General features: G+C 41.1%; 3 protein-coding genes and 1 pseudogene across 8 annotated transcripts in view; 1 reads left to right on the forward strand and 3 right to left on the reverse strand.

The window, feature by feature from the left end:
• Nucleotides 1–3,027, reverse strand: part of LOC123839605 (protein POLR1D-like) — a 44,882-nt gene extending 41,855 nt beyond the window's left edge. Inside the window, exons 1-2 of one of the 3 annotated variants that reach the window (XM_064586270.1) lie at nucleotides 2,889–3,027; nucleotides 2,532–2,621 (exon numbers count right to left, since the gene is read on the reverse strand). Coding sequence is in view for 1 of the 3 variants with exons in the window: in XM_045869242.3 (XP_045725198.1) it covers nucleotides 2,889–2,914 (26 nt within the window). In the remaining 2 variants the exon portion in view is untranslated. The remainder of the gene's footprint in view (nucleotides 1–2,531; nucleotides 2,622–2,888) is intronic. The other 2 variants (XM_064586271.1, XM_045869242.3) reach the window with 2 other exon arrangements.
• LOC123839604 (DNA-directed RNA polymerases I and III subunit RPAC2) lies at nucleotides 1,354–3,022 on the reverse strand. The gene is made up of 2 exons (XM_045869241.3): nucleotides 2,889–3,022; nucleotides 1,354–1,931 (listed from the first exon to the last, which is right to left on the reverse strand). Exons 1-2 carry the CDS (start codon nucleotides 2,912–2,914, stop codon nucleotides 1,556–1,558), a joined length of 402 nt encoding a protein of 133 aa, XP_045725197.1. The 5' UTR covers nucleotides 2,915–3,022; the 3' UTR covers nucleotides 1,354–1,555.
• Nucleotides 3,028–4,250: 1,223 nt separating the features above from the next.
• The window catches only part of LNX2 (ligand of numb-protein X 2), an 82,503-nt gene continuing 62,006 nt past the window's right edge, over nucleotides 4,251–24,747 (forward strand). The window contains exons 1-3 of one of the 4 annotated variants that reach the window (XM_045869237.3): nucleotides 4,254–4,575; nucleotides 11,227–11,376; nucleotides 12,764–12,803. The gene's annotated coding sequence lies outside the window, so the exon portion shown is untranslated. Of the gene's footprint in view, nucleotides 4,576–11,226; nucleotides 11,377–12,763; nucleotides 12,804–24,747 lie in introns of all 4 variants that reach the window. The other 3 variants (XM_054506286.2, XM_045869238.3, XM_045869239.3) reach the window with 3 other exon arrangements.
• Nucleotides 15,862–16,747, reverse strand: LOC123839603 (transcription factor BTF3 homolog 4-like; annotated as a pseudogene).

Consider the following 24,747-nt stretch of genomic DNA (forward strand, 5'->3'; position numbering starts at 1 on the left):
GATTGCCCTCTCATGTTTTCTATCTTGACCCTGTATGTTTTCACAGAATTCCAAGTTTCAAAAAAACAAAAACAAAAACAAAAAAACAACTCACTCCTGTATGTATGCTCTAGGAGAACAAGACCTGTGTCTCATCCAATACTGTTCCATCCCAGGGCCTGGTATATACCAGGTGCTCAATAAATACAGAAATATATTTATCCAAAGAAGTTGAGTGCAGGAGATATAGGTTCTAGGCCAGACTAGGAGGAGGAGGTCTGATTGGAGTGAATAAAAGGTTATATGCCATAACTACCGACATGGATTTAGCTAGTATTTTCTAATTGTCTACTACCCATCAGGCATCGTGCTGCAAGTCAGTATAGTGGGTAGACAATATAAGCACTAACAATAGCATAGTAAATCCAAGACCGGGAAACGCAGGAGTAAAATGAAAGCACATACAAGTGCCCAAACTAGGGTGGGAGTCTGACCTTAAGTTCTTACGTACCCTAGGGCAGAGCAGAGTAAGGGTGTTCCAGGAATATGGAACAGCAAAAACAAAGGCCCCAAAGCACAGAGTGCTGGGGTGGGATGCTCAGGTTCAAAGTTGACAAAAGATTTAGGATGAATTAAGAGCCAAGTTGGGGTAGGACAAATATAAGACAAGGTTGATGAGATTAATAAGACAGCTCAGAAGTGGTTCACTAATATTTTAAGTTTAAAAAAAATCTTTTCCCAACACGGAAATTTCGTTTTCCCCATCCTTATCGTAACCGTGGGCTATACTCAGATACCCACATAAGGACTGAAGATGTTACCTGGTCATGCCAGCTTTCTCCTTTTATAATATAAACTCTCTGGACCTACTTAGGTCCTTTCTGGCAAAATATTTTATTAGTGTCCTGAAATTAAAGCAGTAAACTGGCACCTATCCTATAATATGCCACCACAAAGATGGAGCTAGATCCTACCTAACTCTCCTGTGAAACCAGAATTCTCACAATTCTTTCAAGTTCTTCCCCACCCTTGCCCAACCTACCAGTCGTAGTAAAAGATGTAATTCTCTCATGATTTACTAAAAAATATCTAGCAAGAAGCTAAATCCTCCTCCCACTTCCACCTTTCTTTCTTTCTTTCAACCAACCACAGTGTATCTGGGGTCATGCTCTATTGCATCTCTCCCTCTCCCCCAATCACAGCCATGAATGCATATTCTTTTGAATTCCCTTGATCAAAGCCCTTGTCTAGGCCTCTAATTTTCTCCTAGCTTTCTTACTTTCACTGTTGGCTTAATTAAAAGAAAAAAAAAAAACAAACAAAAACCCCCTGAAACAGTCAATCTTCCAGATGAAGCAACAGAAACCACTCAAATTAGTTTAAATAAAAGAGGGAATTTATTAGATGAGTACAAAGGTTCTTGCAGGGATTCCAACAGCTGTAATGGGTCATAGCTAGAAGCACGCCTTTCTGAAGGACAGATCGTGTTGTAATCACAAACTTCTACTTCTGGGTTTTGCAAGATCACGAAGAGAATATCCTAGAGGATAGTCCTCCCCGTATAGTGCATAAGGGACTAGAATGTGGATTCATTTCTGCTTGCTTTTTGATCCTTATATTCCTTTATGCTGGCCTCAAACTTGTCAAGCACATGTTGGCAGACATTCATGAGCTCATTCAAGCCTCTCTGAAATGGCTCAACAGCTGGAAGAGCACCTCGAGTCTGAATGCGTAAATTAATTTTGCTCTCTGAAGGATGGGTTGTAGTGTAACCACAAAATTCCACTTCCGGGTTCTTCATGATCATGTAACGAAGAGAATTTCCTAGGGTATGGTCCTCCTCGTGCAATACAAATGTCACACAGTGTCTATCTGTTCCAGCTGCCTGGACCATTTCCAGGGCTGTCTTCCTCTCGCCTTCAGCCATTGAGGTCTTCAATCCAGATATTTTTCTACACACATATTTTTTATAAAAATGAGATCATACTGAATATAGTTTTGTAACTAGCTTTTCTTTTCATTTACTATATCACAATTGTAACATATTACTCTAATGCATTCCAATTACATAGAATTATTTGTATTAGCCCCTTATTTTCCTGCCTCCACATATTCTATCAGTAAATATTTAATTATTGCCTCCAGTTTTTCCCTACTCCATTTGACCGTCCACATGGCCACAAGGGCACAAACTTAAATGTTTCCTAAAATATTCTTTCGGTAGAATCACGAGAAAGGGATAGGATTAGAATAGGGTGGGCTCTGCTAGAGAATGAAAGGGTATTTAAAGGCATACAAAAAACAAATCTGAAAAATTGGGACTGCAGATTATCATCGCGCAGGCCCCACTATGGTTTCCATTTGTAGGGGATAAACTAGAATGGAAATTCTGAGAAGTGTCAATCAAGCAGGAGGGAGAAAGAACTGAGCGCACAGAGTCGCTTTATTAGCAATCTACAGAGTTAGGTTGGGCCACAGTTACAGGGGCTTAGGCCTGACAGAACGCACCAATACCAGCACTCGGCGATCGGAGGCCTGGTGCGTGGTCTTACCTTAGTTTTATTTACTCCTGCTGTTCTCACTCGGGTGGGCAGTTTAGGGACTTAACTCCGGCCTCATAACGTGTGCTCCCTCCAAGACACCTAGTTGTACGGAGCGCCTCTACTCATATACATCCATATGTCCTCCCCTCCCTTCCCAGTCGGGGCCCCTTCTCCCCGCTCAGGCGCCCACTTCTCTCTCCTCCCCTGTCCTCCCAGCCAGGCCCTCGCTGCCGGGCCGGGCCCGACCGCGCCGCGGAGGCGGAGGCCCCGATCGGCCACCGGCCCCTCGGCCACCCGCTCCCGGCGCAGGGCGCGGCCTGCTCCTCCCGCCCGCCCCCACCGCCCACCCGCCTCCACGGCCGTTACCTCTCCAGCTCCTGGTCCTCTTCCATCGCGGGGCGGCTTCCGGGATCCTCAAGTGGTGCTGGCGGATCGGAGGCGCTAACCCATACCGCGAAACGTGCAGGCGAAGCAGGAAGGAAGGAACGACGGACGGAAGGAGCCGAGGACGGAAGGAGGAAGGAGGAGCCGCAGCGGCGCGGCGAGGCCCAGCCGCTGGGCGGGGCGTGTACGTTCGGCCCGGAGGCCCCGCCCACAGGCCAGGCTCTCGGCGCGAGGAGGGCGGTGGCCAGGCTGGACTTGCTCACCTGGAGCACCCGGAGCCAGTCCGCCTGCTGAGCTAGCCAGGACAGGTGGGGTAGGTCTCCCGGTTCACATCAAGGCCGAGACCCGCCTGTGGGCGCTTGCGTTCAGCCCTTGGCACCTTCCGCCAGGTGATGGCGAAGGGGGCGGGGCTTTACCTGCGGCCCCCAAATCACTTTCCTTCTTAGGGCGGAATCACACCTCTTTCAGACATGCCGCTTGACCCATGGGGCACGGTGTTACTCTGGCGGGACCCCAAGCCTGGCGGGGGGGGGGCGGGTGTTCAGGGAATGACAGGTTTAAACTATAGTTGATCAATACACCTTGATGAATTTCACAACAGAAAAGGATGAATTTAAGATTGTGTTTGTCATCCGCGATCTTGCAGCTGCACACCTCAAATGGGTCAAAATAAACCTTCGTTTTTATCTTTGCGGGGAAGAGCGAGAGCTTGGAGGAAACTGCTCTTCTTCCCCCTTCCTTTCTGTCCTAGAATCTTTTCTACACCTGTAAGACGTACGTACTCCTTGCTCTGGACTTCCTTTTCCTTTTACCCTTTTGGCTTAAACCTCCCCACCTGCGGAACCTCCCTCTCACCTTTGTTCCCAGGTGCCTCTGCCCCCGCCTCGGCAACCTTTCACCACCCGGACTCGCTCCCCGCCCTCCTTTTTCCTTCGTACCTCTCCTCTCTCCGTCGCCTAAGGTGTTCTTCGCTAAAAACCCCCTTCCCCCGTCCTCAACCCCCTACTCCCCTCGCCCTTTTCAGCCGGGTCAGTCCCCGTCCCTGCACCTTGCCCCAGAGTCCTCTCGCCCCAACACACCTATATTTCTGCTTTCCTGCGCCACCTGTTCTCTTACTCCCAACCCGATTCCCCTAGATGTTCACTGCCTCCCCCAGCTGTTCCACTCTCCTTGCGGCGGTCTGCGGTGAGCGCCGATCCACTTCTCGAGCGTGTCTTCTGCGGCGCGGGGGGATCAGGCGGGCGGGAGGGACAGCCGAGATCGCGTGGGGGAGGGCAGGCGGCGAGGGGCGGAGTGGGCTCACTCTAACCCGGGAGTGACGGCCCCGGCCTGGCCCTCCCCCTGAGCTCTCGGATAGGTGGAGCCGCTCTCTGGCCCGCCTCTTTCCCCGCCCTGTGCTGCAGCCGGTTGGCCCAGGTGCGTGTCGGGTTGGGCGGCTCGGCCCCGGCGCTCGCCCCCGGGAAGGCAGCAGGGGCGGTTGAGAAGTGAAGTCTTGGCCGGAGTTTACTTCTTGCCAGGAGATCCGCGGTGGTGGCAGCGGCGGCGGCGTTTCCCGGCGGAGCCGAGGCCGGCTGGCTCCCCGCTCCCTCAGCGGGCCGCGGAGAGCGGACCTGGCGCTGGGCTGCGGCGCTGGGAGCCGGTGCGCGCCCCGGGCGGCCGCGCTTTCCCAGTGAGTAACTTTGCCCTGCCCGCCTGGCCCCGCGCCCTGTCGCGGGTCCCGGGCAGCCGCCTCAGGTGCGAGCGTCGGCGGGGTGTGGGGCAGCGCCGAGCCGGGGGAGGCGGCAGACCCCCGCAGCTCTGCTGCTCGCTCGCCGGGACTGTGGGGGACGTAGACCCGGCCCCGCTGTGGGGCTGGCCGCGCTGGTCCGGGGAGGGAGGGGCGGGCTGTCCTGAGCCGGGTGCCCGCCGCCGGCCAGGCGCCTGGGAGGCGGGAGGCCCCCGGCTGTTACCATTTGGTGGTTCCGGCCACAGTGTTGCTGCTCTTTGCGTCGTTTGCTTTTGCCAGGAGGGAAGAGGTGGGGATGAGTTTCTTATTTCCTGTGTGTGTGTTGTAAATGAGAGCGGCACTAGCTACCTTACATCGGATCTTGTCCTCCAGGAAAGGAATAGGGAGATACCCAACGTTCCAGCCTGTTGCCTATGAATTCTGACCTTTCCCTTGAGGCTGGAGAGGTGGGAGATCTCAGGTCTTCAAGGAGGTAATTTCAAAATATGGATCTCGATTTGGAAGCAGTTGCACACAAAGCACCATTCAGGAAGGACCTCACTCGCTTTCAAAGCTCCATGCCGTATGTTTCAAACAAGGACTTTTGGCATAGGTAGTGTTTCTTCTGATATTTCAGTTCGCTGTTAAGGTTAGGAATCAAGACGTTCTTATCTACCAGGGGCTACAGTACACTGAGGCATGGGCTTAACTGTATAGATGTTTCTCCTTAAATCACAGAAACCAGAAACGAAGGTGAGTGTAAAGCAGTGGCAGGAGGAACCAGTTGCGAGCCCTGGTTTATAGGAACTGCCTTCACTTTAAGAATTTCACGTTCTTGCAGCAGTAGTACTTATTTAAATGTCAATTGGCTTTCTTCCCAGGACCGATTTAAAAATTTTTTCTTTCTTTCTTTTTTTTATTTATTCATGAAAGTCAGAGAGAGAGAGAGAGAGGCAGAGGCAGAGGGAGAGAAGCAGGCTCCCCGCCCAGCAGGGAGCCCGATGCGGGACTCGATCCCAGGACCCCGGGATCGTGGCCTGAGCCGAAGGCAGACGCTTAACCATCTGAGCCACCCAGGCGCCCCTAAAATTTTTTTTTTCCCTTGCATGTAGTGTGATGCAGCGCTGATGAAGTTGGATCTCAGTAGATCAGTTTTATTTTCTCTGACAGGTTTGATTCCCATCTCCACAACCGTTCAGAAAATGGACTTTGTTTGATCTAGTATCCTTTCTGGCCTGTCCAAGCTTTTTTGAGCCATGAAAAACAAAGTTTGGCCTTTTTGTTTGTCCAAGTCCCACATGTGAGTTTTCCCAGAGGAGTAAAATGTAGTCCAAATCAGGACCAAAGTACAGTAACACTACTTTTAATTTGGCCCACTTGTGTGTTAACACTCCCAATTATGTATTTTGTTTCTTTCTTCTCATAAAGTTAGAACATTTTCATTATTTATTTATTCAGCATGTAGTAGAGTGCCTGTTGCCTGCTGCATGCCCAGACATTGATGGCAAGGGTCAGTTCTTTCCCCAGAGGTGATCATAGTCTTATTTGGAAGCGATCCATACTTGTTCCATTAGCTACCTGAAAGTAATTTGAATAAAGTGCTGTGGGGACTTAGAAAAGGGCGCATTTCTGCCTGGAGTTTGCTAGGGAGGACCTCATCTAGGCACTTAACTCTTCAAACTGCTGTGGAATTTTCGCAGTACATTCTAGGCAAAGGGACTAACGTAGGGTGTTGCATTATGAGATCCACATGTAGTTACTCTGGCTGAGGGGCGCATTGTTTGGGGTTGGAATAGTAGTCAGGGGTTGGTGTATTATTCATTTCAGAGCACTTAGCCCTTTGCCTTGATTGCAGTAGGCACTCAAATACTTGTTGAACTGACTTGGACAGAAACATGGAGGATTTTGTGTGCCAAACTAAGAAAATTGGGCTTTATCTACTTAGTGATACACAGCTGCTAATTTTATTTTAATTTTTTCAAAAGATTTTATTTATTTTAGAGAGAGAGGGTGAGTGGGGAGCAGGTGGGAGTGGGAGAGGGAGAGAGAGAGAATTCCAAGCCCACTTGAAACAGAGCAGGGAGGCTTGCGCTGGGCTAGATCTCATGACCCTGAGATCATGACCTGAGCCAAAACCAAGAGCCAGATGCTCAACCGACTGTCCCACCCCAGCATCCCCAAAGCTGCTAATTTTAAATAGAATGTCATGGGGCACCTGGGTGGCTCAGTTGGTTAAGCATCGGACTCTCAGTTTCTGCTCAGGGTCCTGAGATGGGGCCCAGAGGCAGGCTCTGTGCTTAGTGGGGAGTCTGCTTAAGGATTTTCTCTCCCTTTTCCCCTCTCTCAACTTGCTCATGTGCGCGCGCGCTCTCGCTTTCTCAGATAAATAAATAAATCTTCAAAAAAGAATAGTGCTTGGCATATAGTGAGGACTTGCTAGATGCTGGTTGTTATTCTGTGTAAAGGCAGCGGAGGTAGAGCTGATATGGCATTGAGGAGGTATATTTGGTTAGACTAGGTAAGTGACTAGATATGATTAATGAGAGGATGATTCCTAGGTTTTTTGACTTGAGGTATTGGAGTGTACTGGTTAAACTGGCTGTGAAGTCAGTACAAAAGTTGAATTCCATTGTTTACCTGTAGAAGTACCATCCTGAGCTTTGGTTTCCTAATATTTAGGAAATGATCATAGTACCTGTCTAGTAGGGTTTGAGGATCAAATGAAATTACGCATAAAATGCCCTTGGCAGAGTACCTAGCATGTTACAAGTACTGAGTAAATATTAGTTGTTCCTTTAGTGATGATGACATTAATGAGCTAGTAGAATGTTGGAAGATATGAAAAGGAGTGATTAAAAGCAACTGAAGGTAGAAATGGGGAAGAGAAGATAATTAGTTTTGGACCAATCCAGTGAAGTGCTAATGAATGGTTGAGATGTCTGTGATGAAGATGTTGGATAGATGTGCTGGGCAGGAGCTAGGAAAGAATGGAAAAGAGGAAACAAAGAGTTTGTATAAAGCCTTTGTGGATATTGTTAGCTTTTTTTTTTTTTTTAAGATTTTATTTATTTATTTGAGAGAGAGAGAGAGAGTGCACACAAGCAGGGGAAGGGGCAGAGGGAGAAGAGGGAGCCTGACGTGGGTCTCGATCCCAGGACCCTGGGATCATGACCCAAGCCAAAGGCAGACAATTAACCGACTGAGCCACCCAGGTGCCCCTGTGGTTAGCTTTTTGGAAGATTTGAGGAAAGGGGAGGCAAAGAAGAGGTTTGTAATACAGCAGTGCCAGCAGTGTTTATGTTGAGTATTAGGCATCTCTATCCTTAAAATGCATTTTGGCCACCATCACAGGGGAGCTCCGGGTTCATAATCTAGTTGGCTCTGTGCTCTTCTCCCCCTCCTCTTTCTTTCCTTTCTGATTGCCCCCCAAATTAAATTATTTTTTACTCTGCAGTGTCATTTAACTTTTCCGTGCTTATGGGGCTAAAATTCACTCCAGGCCCACTTTCCTGTATCAAAATCCAACAAGGTTTCTAGAAGAATCAAAGGTCTTGTTTCGAAGGTTCCACTCAGGAAGCAGTGTTGGTTGAAAAAAAGATATATGTATGTATATATGTGTGTGTAATATATATGATTTGACATGCAAGATATATATATACATACATATGTGTGTAGATATATATACACACACATATACATATATCTGTTGTATATATGTGTGTATGTACACACACATATATATATGCAAATCTTGCATGTCGAATTATGGTTGTAAAAGACTTGGCCAGGCCCAAAAGGACTCCATTATGGGGCCTGGGAGATTTACAAAGAAAATCCCTTTCAGTTTTCCTCTCCTATGTCTCTTCCCCTGGAAGTACAAAACAGTAGAAAAATCTGTGATTATGTAAGTTTTTGGTTGGTTGGAGTTAAAAGAAATGGCTATTTTGCATATTAGTCTAATGAAAATTTGAAGGAAATTTTTTAAAAAGCAAGTGCTCATAATATACATCATGATAATAAATTATCATCTGGTTAGTATGCTTTTAAGCAGGTATCGTAGGATCTGTTCTTTAGAGAGAATGCTTCAAGTGAGCAGGGATCATATCAGTTTTGTTCACTGAAAAATGCCCAAGTGCTTAGAATCATAAATAGTAATGTATGCATGAATGAATGAAATGGATCCGTTGGCTTTGATCAGTCTTGGCTCACAGATTTCTCTGAATCTTTGGAACAGTCGTTGGTCAGAGGGAAAACAAAAGAGAATTGAGCCAGCAAGGAAGCCTAAAGCGCTTCATGTACCCACAGGAAGATATAGCAACTATAATAGAATTTATGGCTCTTCCAATTCAGTGACTGTAGTACCTACTACTGTAATTATTTACATGATTCCCTCCTTTTTCACATTTTCCTTTGACAGCTGTGAGGGGTGTGGTGGGAGGAACAGACTTAGGCAGGGTTATTGTTTGGTTCAGAGTTGAACAGACAATAGCTGTGTCATAACTTTGTCCTCTCGGTTATTAGCAAAACTCTGGAAGTCTTGCTTGATTAGAAAAGCTGAAAAAATAGTAGAAGTCTTTTGGGCAGAGGGTTTAAACATAGCTTACACCTTTATCTTTCCAGCCTTGAGGTTTAGTACTATTACTTCTGACAATCAGAATCCCTCAGTGGAGAAATTATTTGGGGGAAAAATTATTTTTGCTCAAAATTGGACTGGGTAAGAGAAATGAGAAATAGAAAAAAAGTGCAGGAAATAGGCAATAAGCCAGTAAAGCTATATACAATATACACACAAGTATAGATGTGCTTTTATATATATATAAATATGCTATAAACAGTCATGTGTCCACTTAAAAAGCATACCACTTCCATATGTAAAACAAATGAGGTTTTAATTTTTTCTCTTTATTGAAACAGTAATCTTAGAGTTCTTTTAAATAACAAATTGCCCTAAAGTGTGTAATAGGAGCCATTGTAAGAAATGTTTATAACCAAGTTATGAGGACCTGTATCTCTCACAAAAATAAGGTGTACTTGACTATAATAAAGCTTCTAAAGGTTCTGTTGGCTATTACTTTGTTTTATAGATAAAAGTAAAGTAAGTCTGGGAAATATTTATACCCTTTCCTCCGCCCTCCTATCCCCCACCCCCCAAATTAAGAGTTTGGCTACCAATCTAAAAAATTAATGCATCATTCAGAATTCTTAATACTGTTCAATCAAACTACATAAATATTGAACAAATAAATTGGAGTCCTTCACTTACATCTTCATTGTTGTGACCATTGCCACTTTTCTTCCACATGATTTTAATGTTTGAGCTTTGAATTGTATTCGTGTAAGCATACTTGATGTGATCAACACTGGGCTGTGTGGACCATGAAAGACTGTCCCTGCCTTTGTACAGCTGAAAATCTTAAAAGACATTCAGTCAAGGAGTTAGTCATTCCAAGCAGGGTGGCTAATGCCTTTCACTTCTAGTACCTTTGCTCACCTCCAGTGATCTTCACTTCCACTGTATTTTAACATGCCTCCAAATTTTTCACATCAGAAATCCTGAGTTTATATATCCAGTTCTCTGACCCCAGCTTCCTACCCTGTCCTTCCCGCTTTCTCCCACCCACACTTTCTATTACAGTGCCCTTCTTCTTGACAGAGACAGCTTGCCTATGTCTTAATTCCACCCCACCTCCCCTTCCCTGTTGTTTTAACATCTGTTGGCCTCGAGGTCGTCTTCCCTATCCAGCCCTTGTTAAGCACCTGGAATATGCTTTTACTGGTACCTCTGCCTCTCTTGAACTTGTTTTTGTGCTGTGTCTGCCAGATAATATCCCTGTTCTGATTAACTCTGCCTTTTCTCCGGAGTTGCTTTGGTAACACCAGTGAAAGGCCAGGCCCGAGATGCAGGTAATTAATTGTCTCTCAAACAACCCCTCCCTACCATTTCCCCCAGTCAGTTATATTTATGTGGCACCTACGGAGTGCTCTGACACTGAGCTAAGAACACTGGGGTATCCTAATAGTGCGTACATTCCCGGCGAGATAGACATTCATCAAGTAATAAAACCCACTATAGTAACAAAGTGCTCTGGAGAAATAGTATAGGGCTATGTTGTCCAATACTGTAGTCACACGTGGCTGTCGAAATGAGGCTAGTCTTCTTGTTGGTTGGTTTTCTTTAAGATTTTACTGATTGGTTGATTTCAGAGAGAGGGAGTGTATACCGAGAGGGAAGGGAGGGGCAGAAGGAGGAGAGGGAGAGGGAAAGCATCTCAAGCAGCCACCTTGCTGAGCATGGAGCCCTACTCGGGGCTGGACTCAGGCTTGACTTGGGGCTCAATCCCATGACTCTGAGACCATGACCTGAGCTGAAACCAGGAGTCGGACACTTAATTGACTGAGCCCCCCAGGTGCCCGCAAATGAGGCTAGTCTGAATTGAGATGTGCTATAAGTGTGAAGTACACACCAGATTCTGAAGATTTAGCATCAGCATAAGATAAAATATCTCAATTTTTATATTTACATGTTGAAATAAGATGATAAATTCTGGGTATATTGGGTTAAATAGAATATTAACTCATTCACTTGTTTCTTGTTTTGTTTCATGTGGCTACAAGAACATTTAAAATGACCTGTGTGGAGCATACCCTATTTCTGTGAGGTAGCACTGGTGAGGGGAACTAGTCTCTGGGGAGCTCCGTGTCCCTGAAACCTTCCCTGAGGAAGTTGTCTTTGAACAGATACCTGGCTGAGTAGGTGTTACACAGGTAAACTCTCCTCAAAAGAAGAAGTGCTGGGGGGGTGCGCCTGGGTGGCTCAGTCCATTAAGCATCTGCCTTCGGCTCAGGTCATGATCCCAGGGTCCTGGGATCGAGCCCCACATCGGGCTCCCTGCTCCTCGGGGAGCCTGCTTCTCCTTCTCCCCCTGCCTGCCGCTCCCCCTGCTTGTGTGCTCTCTCTCCGTCAAATAAATAAATAAACTCTTAAAAAAAAGAAAAAGAAAAGAAAAGCAGTCAGGTGGATGGCCTTTTGAAGGAGGGTGAGAAGATGAATGAGGGAGCTGGGAGAGAGAGGCCTGGGATCAGGCCAGGGAGGAAGGCAGGGCCAGATCATAGAGGCCTTATTGGCCCTAAATAAGGAACGTGTTCTTCATCACTCATGGGTTATTCCAGACCTTCATTACTGACAAACCCTTTTGTCCAAGCCCCATTTCTATAGTCTGTAAGTAATCTGGTCACTTAATGATGATCTGATTTGATTTCTCAGGTTTCTGTCCTTTCCCTTACCCGCTTATGTATGTACATTTCAGATCTGTGGAAGGCTAGCTTTTCCACACAGTGCTCTTGATCCCATCCTTCAGAGTCTCTCTCAGGAGAGGCTTTTGTTAGTTAACTCCCATCTGTGTTTATAATCTCTTTCCCCCTGCTGGCTTTTCTGTACCAGCCTAAATATGCTCCAGTCTTTTTAAACCTTTAAAACAAAGCTCCACTGACCCTACATTCCCCTCTAGTTATTCTTCTTACAGAATAACACAATAGTTTTTTAGTTTAACATTATATTTCATTTAAAGCAATATATTAAAAATGTGTTAACATGTAGTCAACCTAAAAGTAAGGTATTTGACATTTTTTTCTTATTAAGTATTTGGAATCTGGTTATATTTTACACTTAAAGCATATCTCAATGCAGACACTAAATGTTCAGTGGTTAAAGTAAAGTAAAAAGAATCTTATCAAAATAATAATTTAGGGGCTCCTGGGTGGCTCAGTCGTTATGCATCTGCCTTGGCTCAGGTCGTGATCCCAGGGTCCTGGGATCAAGCCCCGCATCGGGTTCCCAGCTCCACGGGAAGCCTGCTTCTCCCTCTCCCACTACCCCTGCTTTGTTCCCTCTCTTGCTTTGTCTCTCTCTGTCAAAATAAATGAATAAAAAATCCTTATAAAAAATGATAATTTAACAAAAGTATTTTACACTGCTTCAGTTTTTATTATGGTAAAAAATATATAACAAAATTTATCATCCTAACCATTTTTAAGTGTACAGTAGTGTTAAGTATATTCATATTGTTGTACAACAGATGTCCAGAACTTTTTCATCTTACAAAACTAAGACTATACCCACTAAATAAAGCTCCCTGTTTCCTCTTTCCCTTAGGGCCTGGTTTCTATGTATTTGATTACTTCAGATACCTCATGTAAGTAGAATCATACAGTATTTGTCTTTTTGTAACTGGTTTATTTCACTAGTATAATGACCTGAAGGTTCATCCATGTTATTATAGTATGTGGCAGGGTTTCTTCCTTTTTAAGGCTTAATAATATTCCATTGTATGTATATACCACATTTTGCTTATTCGTCCATCTGTTGATGGGCATTTGGGTTGCCTCTACCTCTTGGCTATTACAAATAGTGCTGCAATGAACATGGATGTGCAAATATCTTTTTGACACCTGCTTTCAACTCTTTTGGATTCTGGTTCTTTAAATACCAAAAGTGGGATTGCTGGGTCATATGGCCATTCTGTTTTTAATTTATTTAGAACCCTTATACTCTTTTCCATAGAGGCTGCACCATTTTACAATCTCACCAGTGGTATACAAGGATTCCAATTTCTCCACATCCTCACCAACACTTGTTATTCTATTTTTTGATTGTAGCTTTTGATTATAGCCATCTTAATGGGTATGAAGTGATAACTCATTGTGCTTTTGATTTGCATTTCTCTGATGATTAGTAATATTGAGCATCTTCTCATTATGTTTGTTGGCCATTTGTAGATCATCTTTGGAGAAATGTCTATTCAAGTCCTGGCCCATTTTTTAATTGGACTATTTGATTTTTGTTGTTGATTAGTACAAGTTCTTTATGTAGTCTAGTTATTAACCATTTATTGGGTACATTATTTGCAGATATTTCGCCTGTTCCTTAAGTTGCTTTTTCACTTTGTTAATTGTGTCCTTTGATGTGATATAGGTGATTGTGTGTCCTGTCGTCTATTTTTGTTGCTCATAATTTGGGTGTTGTAGTCAAGAAATCCTTGCCAAAAAAAAAATCCTTGCCAAATCCAGTGTCATGAAGCTTACCCCCTGTTTTCTTCTAGGAGTTTTATAGTTTCAGTTCTTTAGTCTACCTAAGTCAGTGTTTGAATATGGTGTAAGATAAGGGTCCAAACAAAATTTCTTAGACTTTGCTTATGGAAACAAGAGGAAAAGGGCTGAAATATATGGAATAATTTAATTTGGAGGGACTGATGACAGTAATTAGGCTAGGACACAGTTCTCAAATGATACTTAGTAATATATTCTAGTGTGAGTTTCTCTGTCCTTTTTGTTTCTGACAGTTATGAGACACCAATATGGAAACAATCAGTAGTCTAGGGTTAGCTGAAACTGAAACATAAAATGATTGGGAAGAAGCCAAGTTATCAGAGTGCAGGTGATTGCATTTTGTGCCCCTTCATTACAAATATGTAATGCATGTGGTCAGTTGCTGAGCATAACTTTTAAGGCCATTCTGTCAGGGCCATTTAAAAAGATTTCAAAAGTATCCATAGCAATTAGATCTCATATGAAATATTTGTTAGCCTCATTAATTTCTCTAATTTTAGGCTTTGTGCTTTCATTATAGATGAGATACATTAATTGAGACTTCAATAGACTAATTTCAGAGTTTATTAAAAAATTAAAAATAATTTTTCTGGGTTTCTGACCTTTTCTTTTTCCTGGTATATTGAGTACATTTGTCAACACATTTGAATGATTTTTCTACCTTTGAAAGGCATATAATAACAGTAAGAAAGCTTTCAAGATTTATTCTGTGAGTCTGGATTTTTTTTAAATAGATGGCAGCTATTTACAGAAAGGACTAAAAATTTCAGTGAATCCATTTTGCAGGATATAGAAGGATGATAAAATCTATTAAACATCAAAATTAACTTTGAACTAATGTATATTGTGTTAATTTTTTTTTATTGTAAAGGGTTTACGTGTTATGAAGCTGTTCAGTATGATTTTTTAGTCTTTCTAAATATGACAGTGTGACTGAATTTTCTTTAGTATAGTTTGGGTTCACCAGAGGCAATAAATCAAAGTTGGTGCTGGAGAAAGCAAAGTAGATTATTAAGTAGTTCTTAAAATGTTTATTCATAGTACAGCATTCCTTATGTCTCCATAACAAATTACTCTTTTGGTTATTTGAAAGGAAAATAGTTCTGTTAATAAAAAACAAAGAGGGGTGCCTGGGTGGCTCAGTCATTGGGCGTCTGCCTTCGGCTCAAGTCATGATTCCAGGTCCTGGGATCGGGCCGCATCAGGCTCCCTGCTTGGCGGGAAGCCTGCTTCTCCCTCTCCCACTCCCCCTGCTTGTATTCCCTCTCTCGCTGTGTCTCTCTCTGTCAAATAAATAAATAAAATCTTAAAAAAACATAAAATAAAAAGATAAAAAACAAAGAAATTACTCTTGAAGTACACTAGGGTTTATGAAAGGATATCTTTCTGGAAGATAAAGCTTAATGTTCTTAAAAATATTTCAAATTCATTTTTAATATCGCAGTATTTCTTTTTTAAAGAATATTTTTCTATCTGATAACTCTTAGGAAGCAAACAGTAAATCTGTTTGATTTGCCTTGTTGCATACATTATCAAGAACATTGGGGCATAAGGGTACAGTGGTTTCCTTTTTTCTTCTAACACTATTTTTTTAATTACAGGAATGCTAGGTGTAGAAAATTTAGGAAATCCTAAACTATGCAAAGAAAATAGAAAATGGCTAATAATGCCACCAGTTAAAATTCTTTTTTTTTTTTTTTTTTTTTTTTTTACAGATTTTATTTATTTATTTGACAGAGACAGAGATAGCGAGAGCAGGAACACAAGCAGGGGGAGTGGGAGAGGGAGAAGCAGGCTTCCTGCCGAGCGGGGAGCCCGATGCGGGGCTCGATCCCAGGACCCTGGGATCATGACCTGAGCCGTAGGCAGACGCTTAACGACTGAGCCACCCAGGCGCCCCAGTTAAAATTCTTTTAAACTCATTTGTTCACGTATTTGAATATCTGTACTTGTGTACCATTCTACATATTTGGGATATGAAAGTGAATTATAAAAGTTCTTGTTCTCAGAAATTGAGACTAGTCAGGTAATAGTTTTATCACAATTATTATATTTTGAGACAGATATGATATTTTATTTTTTCCAAATGTAAAGATTTGTTTTATTTTCTACTGGGGGAAGAAGGAGGATAATAGAACTGTTTTCCAATTTGCTCTCCACTGTATACACACATACCCACACACATACATAAACATACACACACCAAAAATACCCCAACAAAAAAACAAAACAGAAAACTGAGAATCAAACACCAAAACATCCTCAAACTGCACCGATACGTCATATTTTGACCAAAAGAATAGATCCTGGGAGGAAGTGCAAAATGCAAAATCAAATGACCAAAAAATGCTGAACAAACAGCATTATTAATATACAAAATATTTATATTACTGAACTAGTAACAGTTGATGTTCTCCATGTCTGTAAAAGTTTGGAACCACATAGCTGATTTGTTAAATCTAGTCCATGCCAGCTTCCAAACTCCAGAAACAATTTTAGTTAGCTTCATTCTTTGATGCCCCATCAAAATTTTCTACGAGATCTGGAACATCATCATCCTCTTCATCAGTGTCTTCTGGTTTTGGTGCTTTGCTATGCAACACTTACCGAGGGAACTGTACAGCTAACTTCCTAAAACTTGTTAAGCTGTCAGCACCAAGCTGACTTAATATTCCAGGAAGCATTTCTGTGATTGGTTTGGCTTCTGCATAACCAGTAAGTGCAAAGGTGTTAGCAGAAAGGGAAGCTTGGACTTTGTTGAAATGTTGTTGAAATGAATAACTGTCCCATCATCTTTAATCATGTTCACCTCTTCAATACCAGCTATATTATTCACAGCCAGTTTTTTTGAGAACTCTGAAGTTTTTTGTCATCAGCTGTAGCTGTTCTATGTACCACCTTCTTCTTTCTGCGAGCTGTACCCTTGTCCCCTATCCGGACCTGAGCCTGAAGTTTGGCTAACTTTTCTTGATTCATGCTGTGGGTAAATCTGAAGCAGGGAGGGTCCTCCAACAACAGCACATGGCAAGAGCAAGATCCAAATATGATATTTAAATAGTAAAACTTAGGCATAGAATCTTGTGGCAAGGCAGTAGTGGAATTATTATTATACATTATAGGTAAAGAATAGTCTCCAGTGAAAAATAATTTCAGTGTATTTGTGATTGTGCAGGGCCTGAGATAGTTAAGTAATGATTATGTATCCCCCCCCACCCCAACGCTGGCTCTTTATTGAATACCTGTTGTGTGCCAGGCTGTTCTAGATGGCAACAATATAGCAGTGAACAAGACAAGTGGGATCCCTGTTCTTAAGGAGGTTACATGCTGTGGGGGCGGGGAGGAGAGAGAAATAATAAACAGGTAAGCAGATTAATGAAAAGGATAATGACATGCCAGGAAGAAAATAAGATGATGCGGTCAGATCTTAATAGTCTGTTATACTGGTGACTAAAGTCTACAGCTGGTCCTCACATTTCCTTTCAGCCATTAGTCTGTCTTCTTCACCAGGAGAACTTTTATTTTTTATTTTATTTTTTTAAAAGATTTTATTTATTTATTTGAGAGAGAGAGAATGAGAGACAGAGAGCATGAGAGGGAGGAGGGTCAGAGGGAGAAGCAGACTCCCTGCCGAGCAGGGAGCCCGATGCGGGACTCGATCCCGGGACTCCAGGATCATGACCTGAGCCGAAGGCAGTTGCTTAACCAACTGAGCCACCCAGGCGCCCAACCAGGAGAACTTTTAATTAATACTGCCAAAGAGAAACAAATAGTGGCATCTCTGGTTCCTGCCCTTTGCCTTATCCTTCCCTGGAGGTTTCTTACTCAGTGAAATTGCTAAACAGCAAAAGTAGGAAGGAATTTAGAGGAGAAGCAAGGCATCTGGCAAGTCATTTCTCAGATAATTTGTCTTTTCATGAAGCTGAGAGTTTGTTGAGTTTGTACCTGTCAGTATCTCAGCAGTACTTACTATTCGTATGTTCTGAGTTAACAAAAACAAACCCTACCAATTATTAGGAGGGAACAAGGGCAAATGATTTTATCAGTCCTTAACGGAATTCGCAGTTTTATTGTCAGGTTTCTCATATTTCTTCAAAAAACTATGATCTGTGTCATCTTATAAAGAACTCTTGACTTGTAACTTAGCTGGTTAAACATCTCTACAATTGATGTGTAAGACTTGTGCCCTGCTTTCTTTGGTACATAAGAATTTGGAGTGTGACTCATGACTCATCAGTTGACATTGTGGTACATTTTTAGAAACAAAGAATGCAACGGCAGATTTCCCTTAAGCAGCAGTAGTGGAAGTGAATACAAGAAAACACAAATGTGCCTATCTTTGTGGGTGTTATTACAGTTGTATGTTAACTTGATTCTTGGAAGTGTGTTACAACACGGGACATTTCAATGAATTTGAATAGAATAGGTATAAACTGTGTACGTGTCTTGCAACAAAATTCTTACTATTTTTATTATGTGGTAACTGCATTTCTCCCATCTTTATGGTATGCACTCACTTTGCAGATAAATACAATTCTTAATATTTAGGCTTGTGTTTTACTTATTTGTGAAACAAAGAGATGAGGCAATGAAGAAAAAGCACAACACTTGGGCACAACACTTCATTTTTAGTGCTTCATAATATTGTGCTTTTCGATGACCATGTCTTGTTGGCTTACTTTGCTTTTTAATTTTAGTCATGTATAATCATAGCCAAGCTTGGCTGTGTTCTACTTTATTTCCTTTCGTACATGCTCCTGCCATGGTATACTTCCATACACATATAAGTCAATCTGCACAGGGGCACCTGGCTGGCTCAGTTGGAAGAGCATGCGACTCTTGATCTCGGGTCATGAGTTTGAGCTCTACACTGGGTGTAAAGATCACTGAAAAATAAATAAATGAACTTTAAGAAAAAGTCAATCTGCACAAATAGATATTTTATGAAAAACAAGCCTCACTCCCACTCCTGTGTCCCAGCCACTCAGTTCCTTCAGAGTGGACTATTGTTAGTAGTAGTAGTTAGTAGTAGTATATTCTTCTAGACATATTTTGTGCATAAAAGTTCATGTGTGGATCTATAATGGACAGATGTTTTTAAACACATACTGTTTTTGGGGTGCTTGGGTGACTTAGTTAAGTGTCTGACTCTTGATTTCAGCTCAGGTCTCAATCTCAGGGTCCTGAGTTCAAGCCCCTCGGATTAAAAATAATAATAAATACATACATACTGTTCTGTATCTTGATTTAAATTAGCTCAGAATTTGTTTTAATTTATTCTTTTTGAAATTCAGTTTTTGATTTGTTTGCTGATCTCACCTGAATTGTATTACCTTAAAAAAAGGTTTATCTCTTGAAGAACACGTATTACCCTGCAGGGGTTTCCTCAGCTGGTTACAATTATAGAAAAAAGGATTATCTGACCTTTTTTTAAAATTATAAATCATGACTCTGTTGTTTATGCTTTTTTAAAGGGGTAGCTAAACATAATAAAAATTTAGTCATCTTGATGATAACTTTTTTACTAGGTTCCTTTGATCTAGCAAATACAGTACAACCATGGAAGAATATCTATTTAGTTCATTTTAAATTTTGCTAAAAAGCTTGGTTATTAGGGAATATTGTAGTACAAATTACGCTGAATTAATAATTGTTTAACAAATCTTCTTGCTAATGCACCAGAAATGTCTTGGTGCATTTTACAGTGTTGATCAATTCTGCAGGTTGTACCTTTACTGTATTCATGTTTGTAGTGGGCACTCTTAGGATAGCTTTCATTTTGAGAAGTGTTGAGTGCATCCATTTTATTCTAAAAAGGGGAAGGGGAAAGGTGGTCTTTTCCTTGAGTCCAATTAGAATATGATATTGATCTGGAGGGACAAAAAAGTAAATTGTTTTCAGTAGTTTAAGTGTATCACCCTAGAGGCTTTAATTTTTTCACTGTTAAACTGCCTTCCCTTTGGCTGTGAAACATAATGGGCAGAATAGTAGAACTGCCAATATTAATCATTATAATAACTGCCATCTGAGTGACTACTCTAGCTGTCACTCTGCTGGGAGCTTTAAATTTTCATTCAGCTGTTAAGTGTGACAGTAATCCCATGAGGTCACCACTTTGCATTGAAGGAACTGGAGTTCAGAAAGTTTCATAGCTAATATATGATTTGGACAAGGTTAAGGGGTTACCTGTGATTGGAAATCATACTTATTTGATCTAAAAGCCATTACTCTTTACTAAGTTGTTTCTCTGAAAAGATAGAGTTCTGATAGAGCCCTAATTGTTTTTTCCTTTTTGGTGGAGTATTTCATAGATCATTTTTGTTTCAACCATATAGTTGACCAAAGAAGAGGTAGTTCAAGTGTAAAAAGGTCATAGGCCTATTCTAGGACTCATAATGAGATGATTTTTCAAAAGAAACTAAGCGGGATTGTTTTGCTATAATGCAGTTGAATGATTTTACAGAAATTGTGGTTTTAATTCTAAAACCTGAAAGAGAAAAGTTGATTGCTGACTTATAAGTGAGATCATACAGTATTTGTTTTTGATTTATTTCACTTAGCATAATACTCTCAGGGTCCATCCATGTTGTTGCAAATGGCAAGATTTCATTCTTTTTTATGGCTGAATAGTATTCCTGTGTGTGTGTGTGTGCGCGCACACGTGCCCACACATTTTCTTTATCCCTTCATCCTTAAGTGGATACTTAGATTATTTCCATACCTTGACTATCATAAATAATACTGCAGTGAACATGGGGTGCATATATAGTTTCAAATTAGTGTTAGTAGGGACCCCTGGGTGGCTCAGTTGTTAAGCGTCTGCCTTTGGCTCAGGTCATGATCCCAGAGTCCTGGGATCAAGCCCCGCATCGGGCTCCCTGCTCAGCGGGAAGCCTGCTTCTCTCTCTCCCACTCCCTCTGCTTGTGTTCCCTCTCTCGCTGTCAAATAAATAAATAAAATCTAAAAAAAAAAAAAAAAATACCCAGAGGTAGAATTGCTGTATCATATGGTATTCCTATTTTTAATTTTTTGAGGAACCTCCATATTGTTCCACGGTGGCTGCACCAGTATACATTGCCACCAACCGTGCACAAGGGTTCCCTTTTCTCCACATTCTTGCCAGTACTTGCTATTTTTTATCTTTTTGATATTAGCCATTCCAACAGGTGTAAAGTAGTATCTCATTGTGTTTTTTATTTGCATTTCCCTGATGATTAGTGATGTTGAGCATCTTTTCATGTGTCTGTGGCCATCTATATGTCATCTTTGGAAAAATTTCTATTCAGATCTTCTGCCCATTTTTAAATTGGATTGTTTGGTTTTTTTGCTATTGAGTTGTTAGGAGTTCTTTATATAATTTTAGTTATTAACTGCTTATCAGATACATGATTTACAAAGATTTTTTCCCCATTCTATAGGTTATGTTTTCATTCTGTTGGTGGTTTCCTTTGCTGTGCAGAAGCTTTTTAGTTTGATATAGTCCCACTTGTTTATTTTTGCTTTTGTTACCATTACTTTTGGTGTCAGATCCAAAAAATCATCACCAAGACAAATGTCAGGGAGCTTACCACCTATGTTTTCTTCTAAGAGTTGTAGAATTTCAGATCTAATGTTCCAGTCTTTAATTCATTTTGAGTTAATTTTTGTGTATGCTGTAAGACAGTGGTTCATCTGCATTCTTTCGCATTTGGCTGTCTTATTAGCCAACAGCACTTACTGAAGAGACTGTCCTTTCCCTGTTGTATATACTTGGCTCATTTGTCGTTAAGTAATTGGCCATATATGCGTGGGTTTATTTCTGGGCCCCCTATATTGTTCCATTCATCTACCTGTCTGTTTTTAAGCCAGTACCATACTGTTTTGATTACTGTAGCCTTGTAATATCGTTTAAAATCAGGAAGTGCGATTCCTCCAGCTTTTTCCTTTCTCAAGATTGCTGTGGCTATTCAGGATTTTTTGTGGTTACAAATTTTAGGATTGTTTGTTCTATTTCTATGAAAAAATGGCATTGGAATTTCAATAGGGATTACATTGAATCTGTATGTCACTTTGGGTGGTATGGCCATTTTAACAATATTCTTCTAATCTATAAGCATTGAATATTTTTTCATTTATTTGTGTGTTTGTTTCATCAGTTTCTTACAGTTTTAGTTGTATCTGGGCTTTCATCTCCTTAGTTTAATTTATTCCTAGATATTTTATTTTTTCTGATACAATTATAAATGGGATTGTTTTCTTAATGTCTCCTTGATAGTTCATTATTAGTATATAGAAACAAAACAGGTTTTTGTCATTGATTTTATATCCTGTCACTTTATTGATTTTGCTTATTCTGACAGTTTCCTGGTGAAGTCTTTAAGGTTTTATATATAAAATATCATGTCATCTGCATTTAGTGACAGTTTTTACTTCTTCACTTCAATTTGGGGGCTTTTTTTTTTTCCTTGCCTAACTGCTTTCGCCAGGATTTCAATACTGTGTTGGATAAAAGTGGCGAGAATGGGCATCTTTGTTTTGTTTCTGATTTTAGAGGAAAAAGCTTACAGCTTTTCATTGCTGAGTGTGATGTTAGCTGTGGACTTGTCATGTATGGCCTTTATTATGGTGAGGTGCATTCTTTCTATATTCCCTTTGTTGAAGGTTTTTATCATAAATGGATATTGAATTTTGTCACGTGCGTTTTCTGAATCTGTTGAGGTGATCAGGTGATTTTTACCCTTCATTTTATTTAAATGATCTATCACATTGATTTGTAGAGTTGAGCCATCCTAACATACCTGGAATAAATCCCCTTTGAACATGATGTATAATTTTTTTAATGTGTTGTTTAATTTGGTTTGCTGATATTTTGCTGAGGATTTTTGCATCTATGTTTATTGGGGATATTGTCCTCTAATTTTCTTTTCTTGTGGTGTCCTTGTCTGGTTTTGCTATCAGGGTAATACTGGCCTCATAAAATGAGTTTGGAAGTGTTCCATCCTCTTCTGTTTTTTGGAAGAGTTGAGATTGGTATTAACTTTTCTTCGAATGTTCAGAAGAATGTACCAGTGATACCATCTGGTCCTGGACTTTTGTTTTTTTGGGAGATAGTAATTGCTTCTTTTCCGAGATTGGCACCTAAAAAGTGTATTTACCTTGACTTTTGTAATGAGCTATCAGTAAAAGGACTCTGATTTTATTTTGTTTTATCAAATCTTTCTCATAACGATACTTAGTGAGATGTTTACCTGCACGGTTTGTGTATTTATTCTGTATGGTGTTTTTGGACAAGGAATTGCCCCCCCCCCAACCTCCGCATTAAAATTTGATTTAAAAAATGGCAGTTTAGGTGCAAGCATAAGAAATAGGTTACTACAAAAAAGAGTCACATTTTCATAGCTTAATGTTCTTCATAGTGACCCTTGGAGTGTTAGGCTTTCTTTTTTTTAAAAAGTTTTATTTGTGGAATAATAGAGTTTTTTTACTTTAATATTATTAAAATACTTAAATGGTAGAACACTAGATAATAGATATTCATAGAAAATCTGGAAAATAGACAAGCAAGAGTAAGAAAAATATGATGTGTAATTTCTTCTACCAGGTATATACCTGTTTGTTCTTGTCCCCATTTATTATTGTTGGGCAGTTTTCCTAATCTGCAGTGAAACTTATGGTGAGATTGATGATAATTTTTCACAGTCTCCAAAGACGTCCCCTAATTCCTCCTTACTCACTTGTTTCTTATTCTTTACCCACTGTTTCCTTGAAAGTGCCTCAGCCTATATAGTAAAGGTTTCACTTAAAGTTAGGGAGATACTTATCCTTCATTTTCAGCACTATTATATGCATACCTTTGGTAGTCATACGGATGATGACTGTTGAAATAAAAAGCAGCAAGAGAGACCAAAGTTGAGAAAACAATTCATTTTGCAGAACACATTCAGTTTTGGGTGGCCCTATAGAGTAGTCATTAGCTGAAGAGCATTTGCACTATGTGTGCAGTTGACTTTGCCCCGTGTACGGCTCCCCTGGCCGGGCTTGCTCTCCTTGCCTGTCCGGTAGCATAGCATGCCAAAAGTGGTTAACTCTGTGCTTTTTCTTTTTATATTATGTATTTTTTTAGTAAGGAAAACATTTCAGAAAACGTAAGAGAAACAAATCTGTGCTTTGCAGAGTGGTACTAATAAGATATGTGTGTATTAAAATTGCAATTGGACATCTAGTTTCTGGTGGAAGGATATTTGAGTTGTCATTTTCTTTCACTGAACAAAAGCTTATTTGCCACTGTATGGTGTAGTGACATTAGGCTAGTCAGGAAGCATTTCTTAAAACTTTGTGCCCCATTGCTGGCATTTGTGTAGAAGGAAAATAAAAAAATAGCTGTGTAGGCTCTGGCTGCTGCTTGGTATATACGTGCAGGAACAAATGCATAAAAAGAGCAATCTCGCCATTTCTGAAGCTGGTCACCTGTTCAAGCATTGCTGGTGGATTCCACAAGCCGCTGTTGTTAGTATTTCTTTGTCATCGGCAGATGGATGGCAGTTTACTAACTGGGATAATCATATACTGAGTTCTATAATGGCGTCACTTACATAGGCATATCCTATGGGAAATGGTCATAATATATCCAAGTAATGATGTGCTCTTGCTTCTAGGATAGTCATGCTCTTTTTACAAGGTAATTCAGAATATGCAATTGTACCAAGGTGTGTATTTGTTTTTATTTTATTTTATTTATTTAATTTTTTTTTTAAAGATTTTATTTATTTATTTGAGAGAGAGAGAATGAGAGAGAGCACATGAGAGGGGGGAGGGTCAGAGGGAGAAGCAGACTCCCTGCCGAGCAGGGAGCCTGATGCGGGACTCGATCCAGGGACTCCAGGATCATGACCTGAGCCGAAGGCAGTCGCTTAACCAACTGAGCCACCCAGGTGCCCTGTTTTTATTTTAAAGGGTTGGCATCAGATGCTATTCTTGTCCCCCTAGAATTTAATTGAAAGACATTAACTACAATTCCAAAATGGAATTATGTTGGGAAAGGTGAAGGCATTCTT

Source organism: Mirounga angustirostris, unplaced genomic scaffold (assembly GCF_029215605.1).
Source record: "Mirounga angustirostris isolate CCGP_5_RB_7025 unplaced genomic scaffold, mMirAng1.0.hap1 SCAF_3, whole genome shotgun sequence".
Lineage (NCBI taxonomy): Eukaryota > Metazoa > Chordata > Mammalia > Carnivora > Phocidae > Mirounga > Mirounga angustirostris.

What these genes read in the sequence shown, in the direction of transcription:
- LOC123839604 (XM_045869241.3), bottom strand. Translation starts at nt 2,914, where the DNA reads ATGGAAGAGGACCAGGAGCTGGAGAG. An exon ending in GAGGACCAGGAGCTGGAGAG is followed by an intron (nt 1,932 to 2,888) that starts GTAACGGCCGTG and finishes ATATGTGTGTAG; the next exon opens with AAAAATATCTGGATTGAAGA.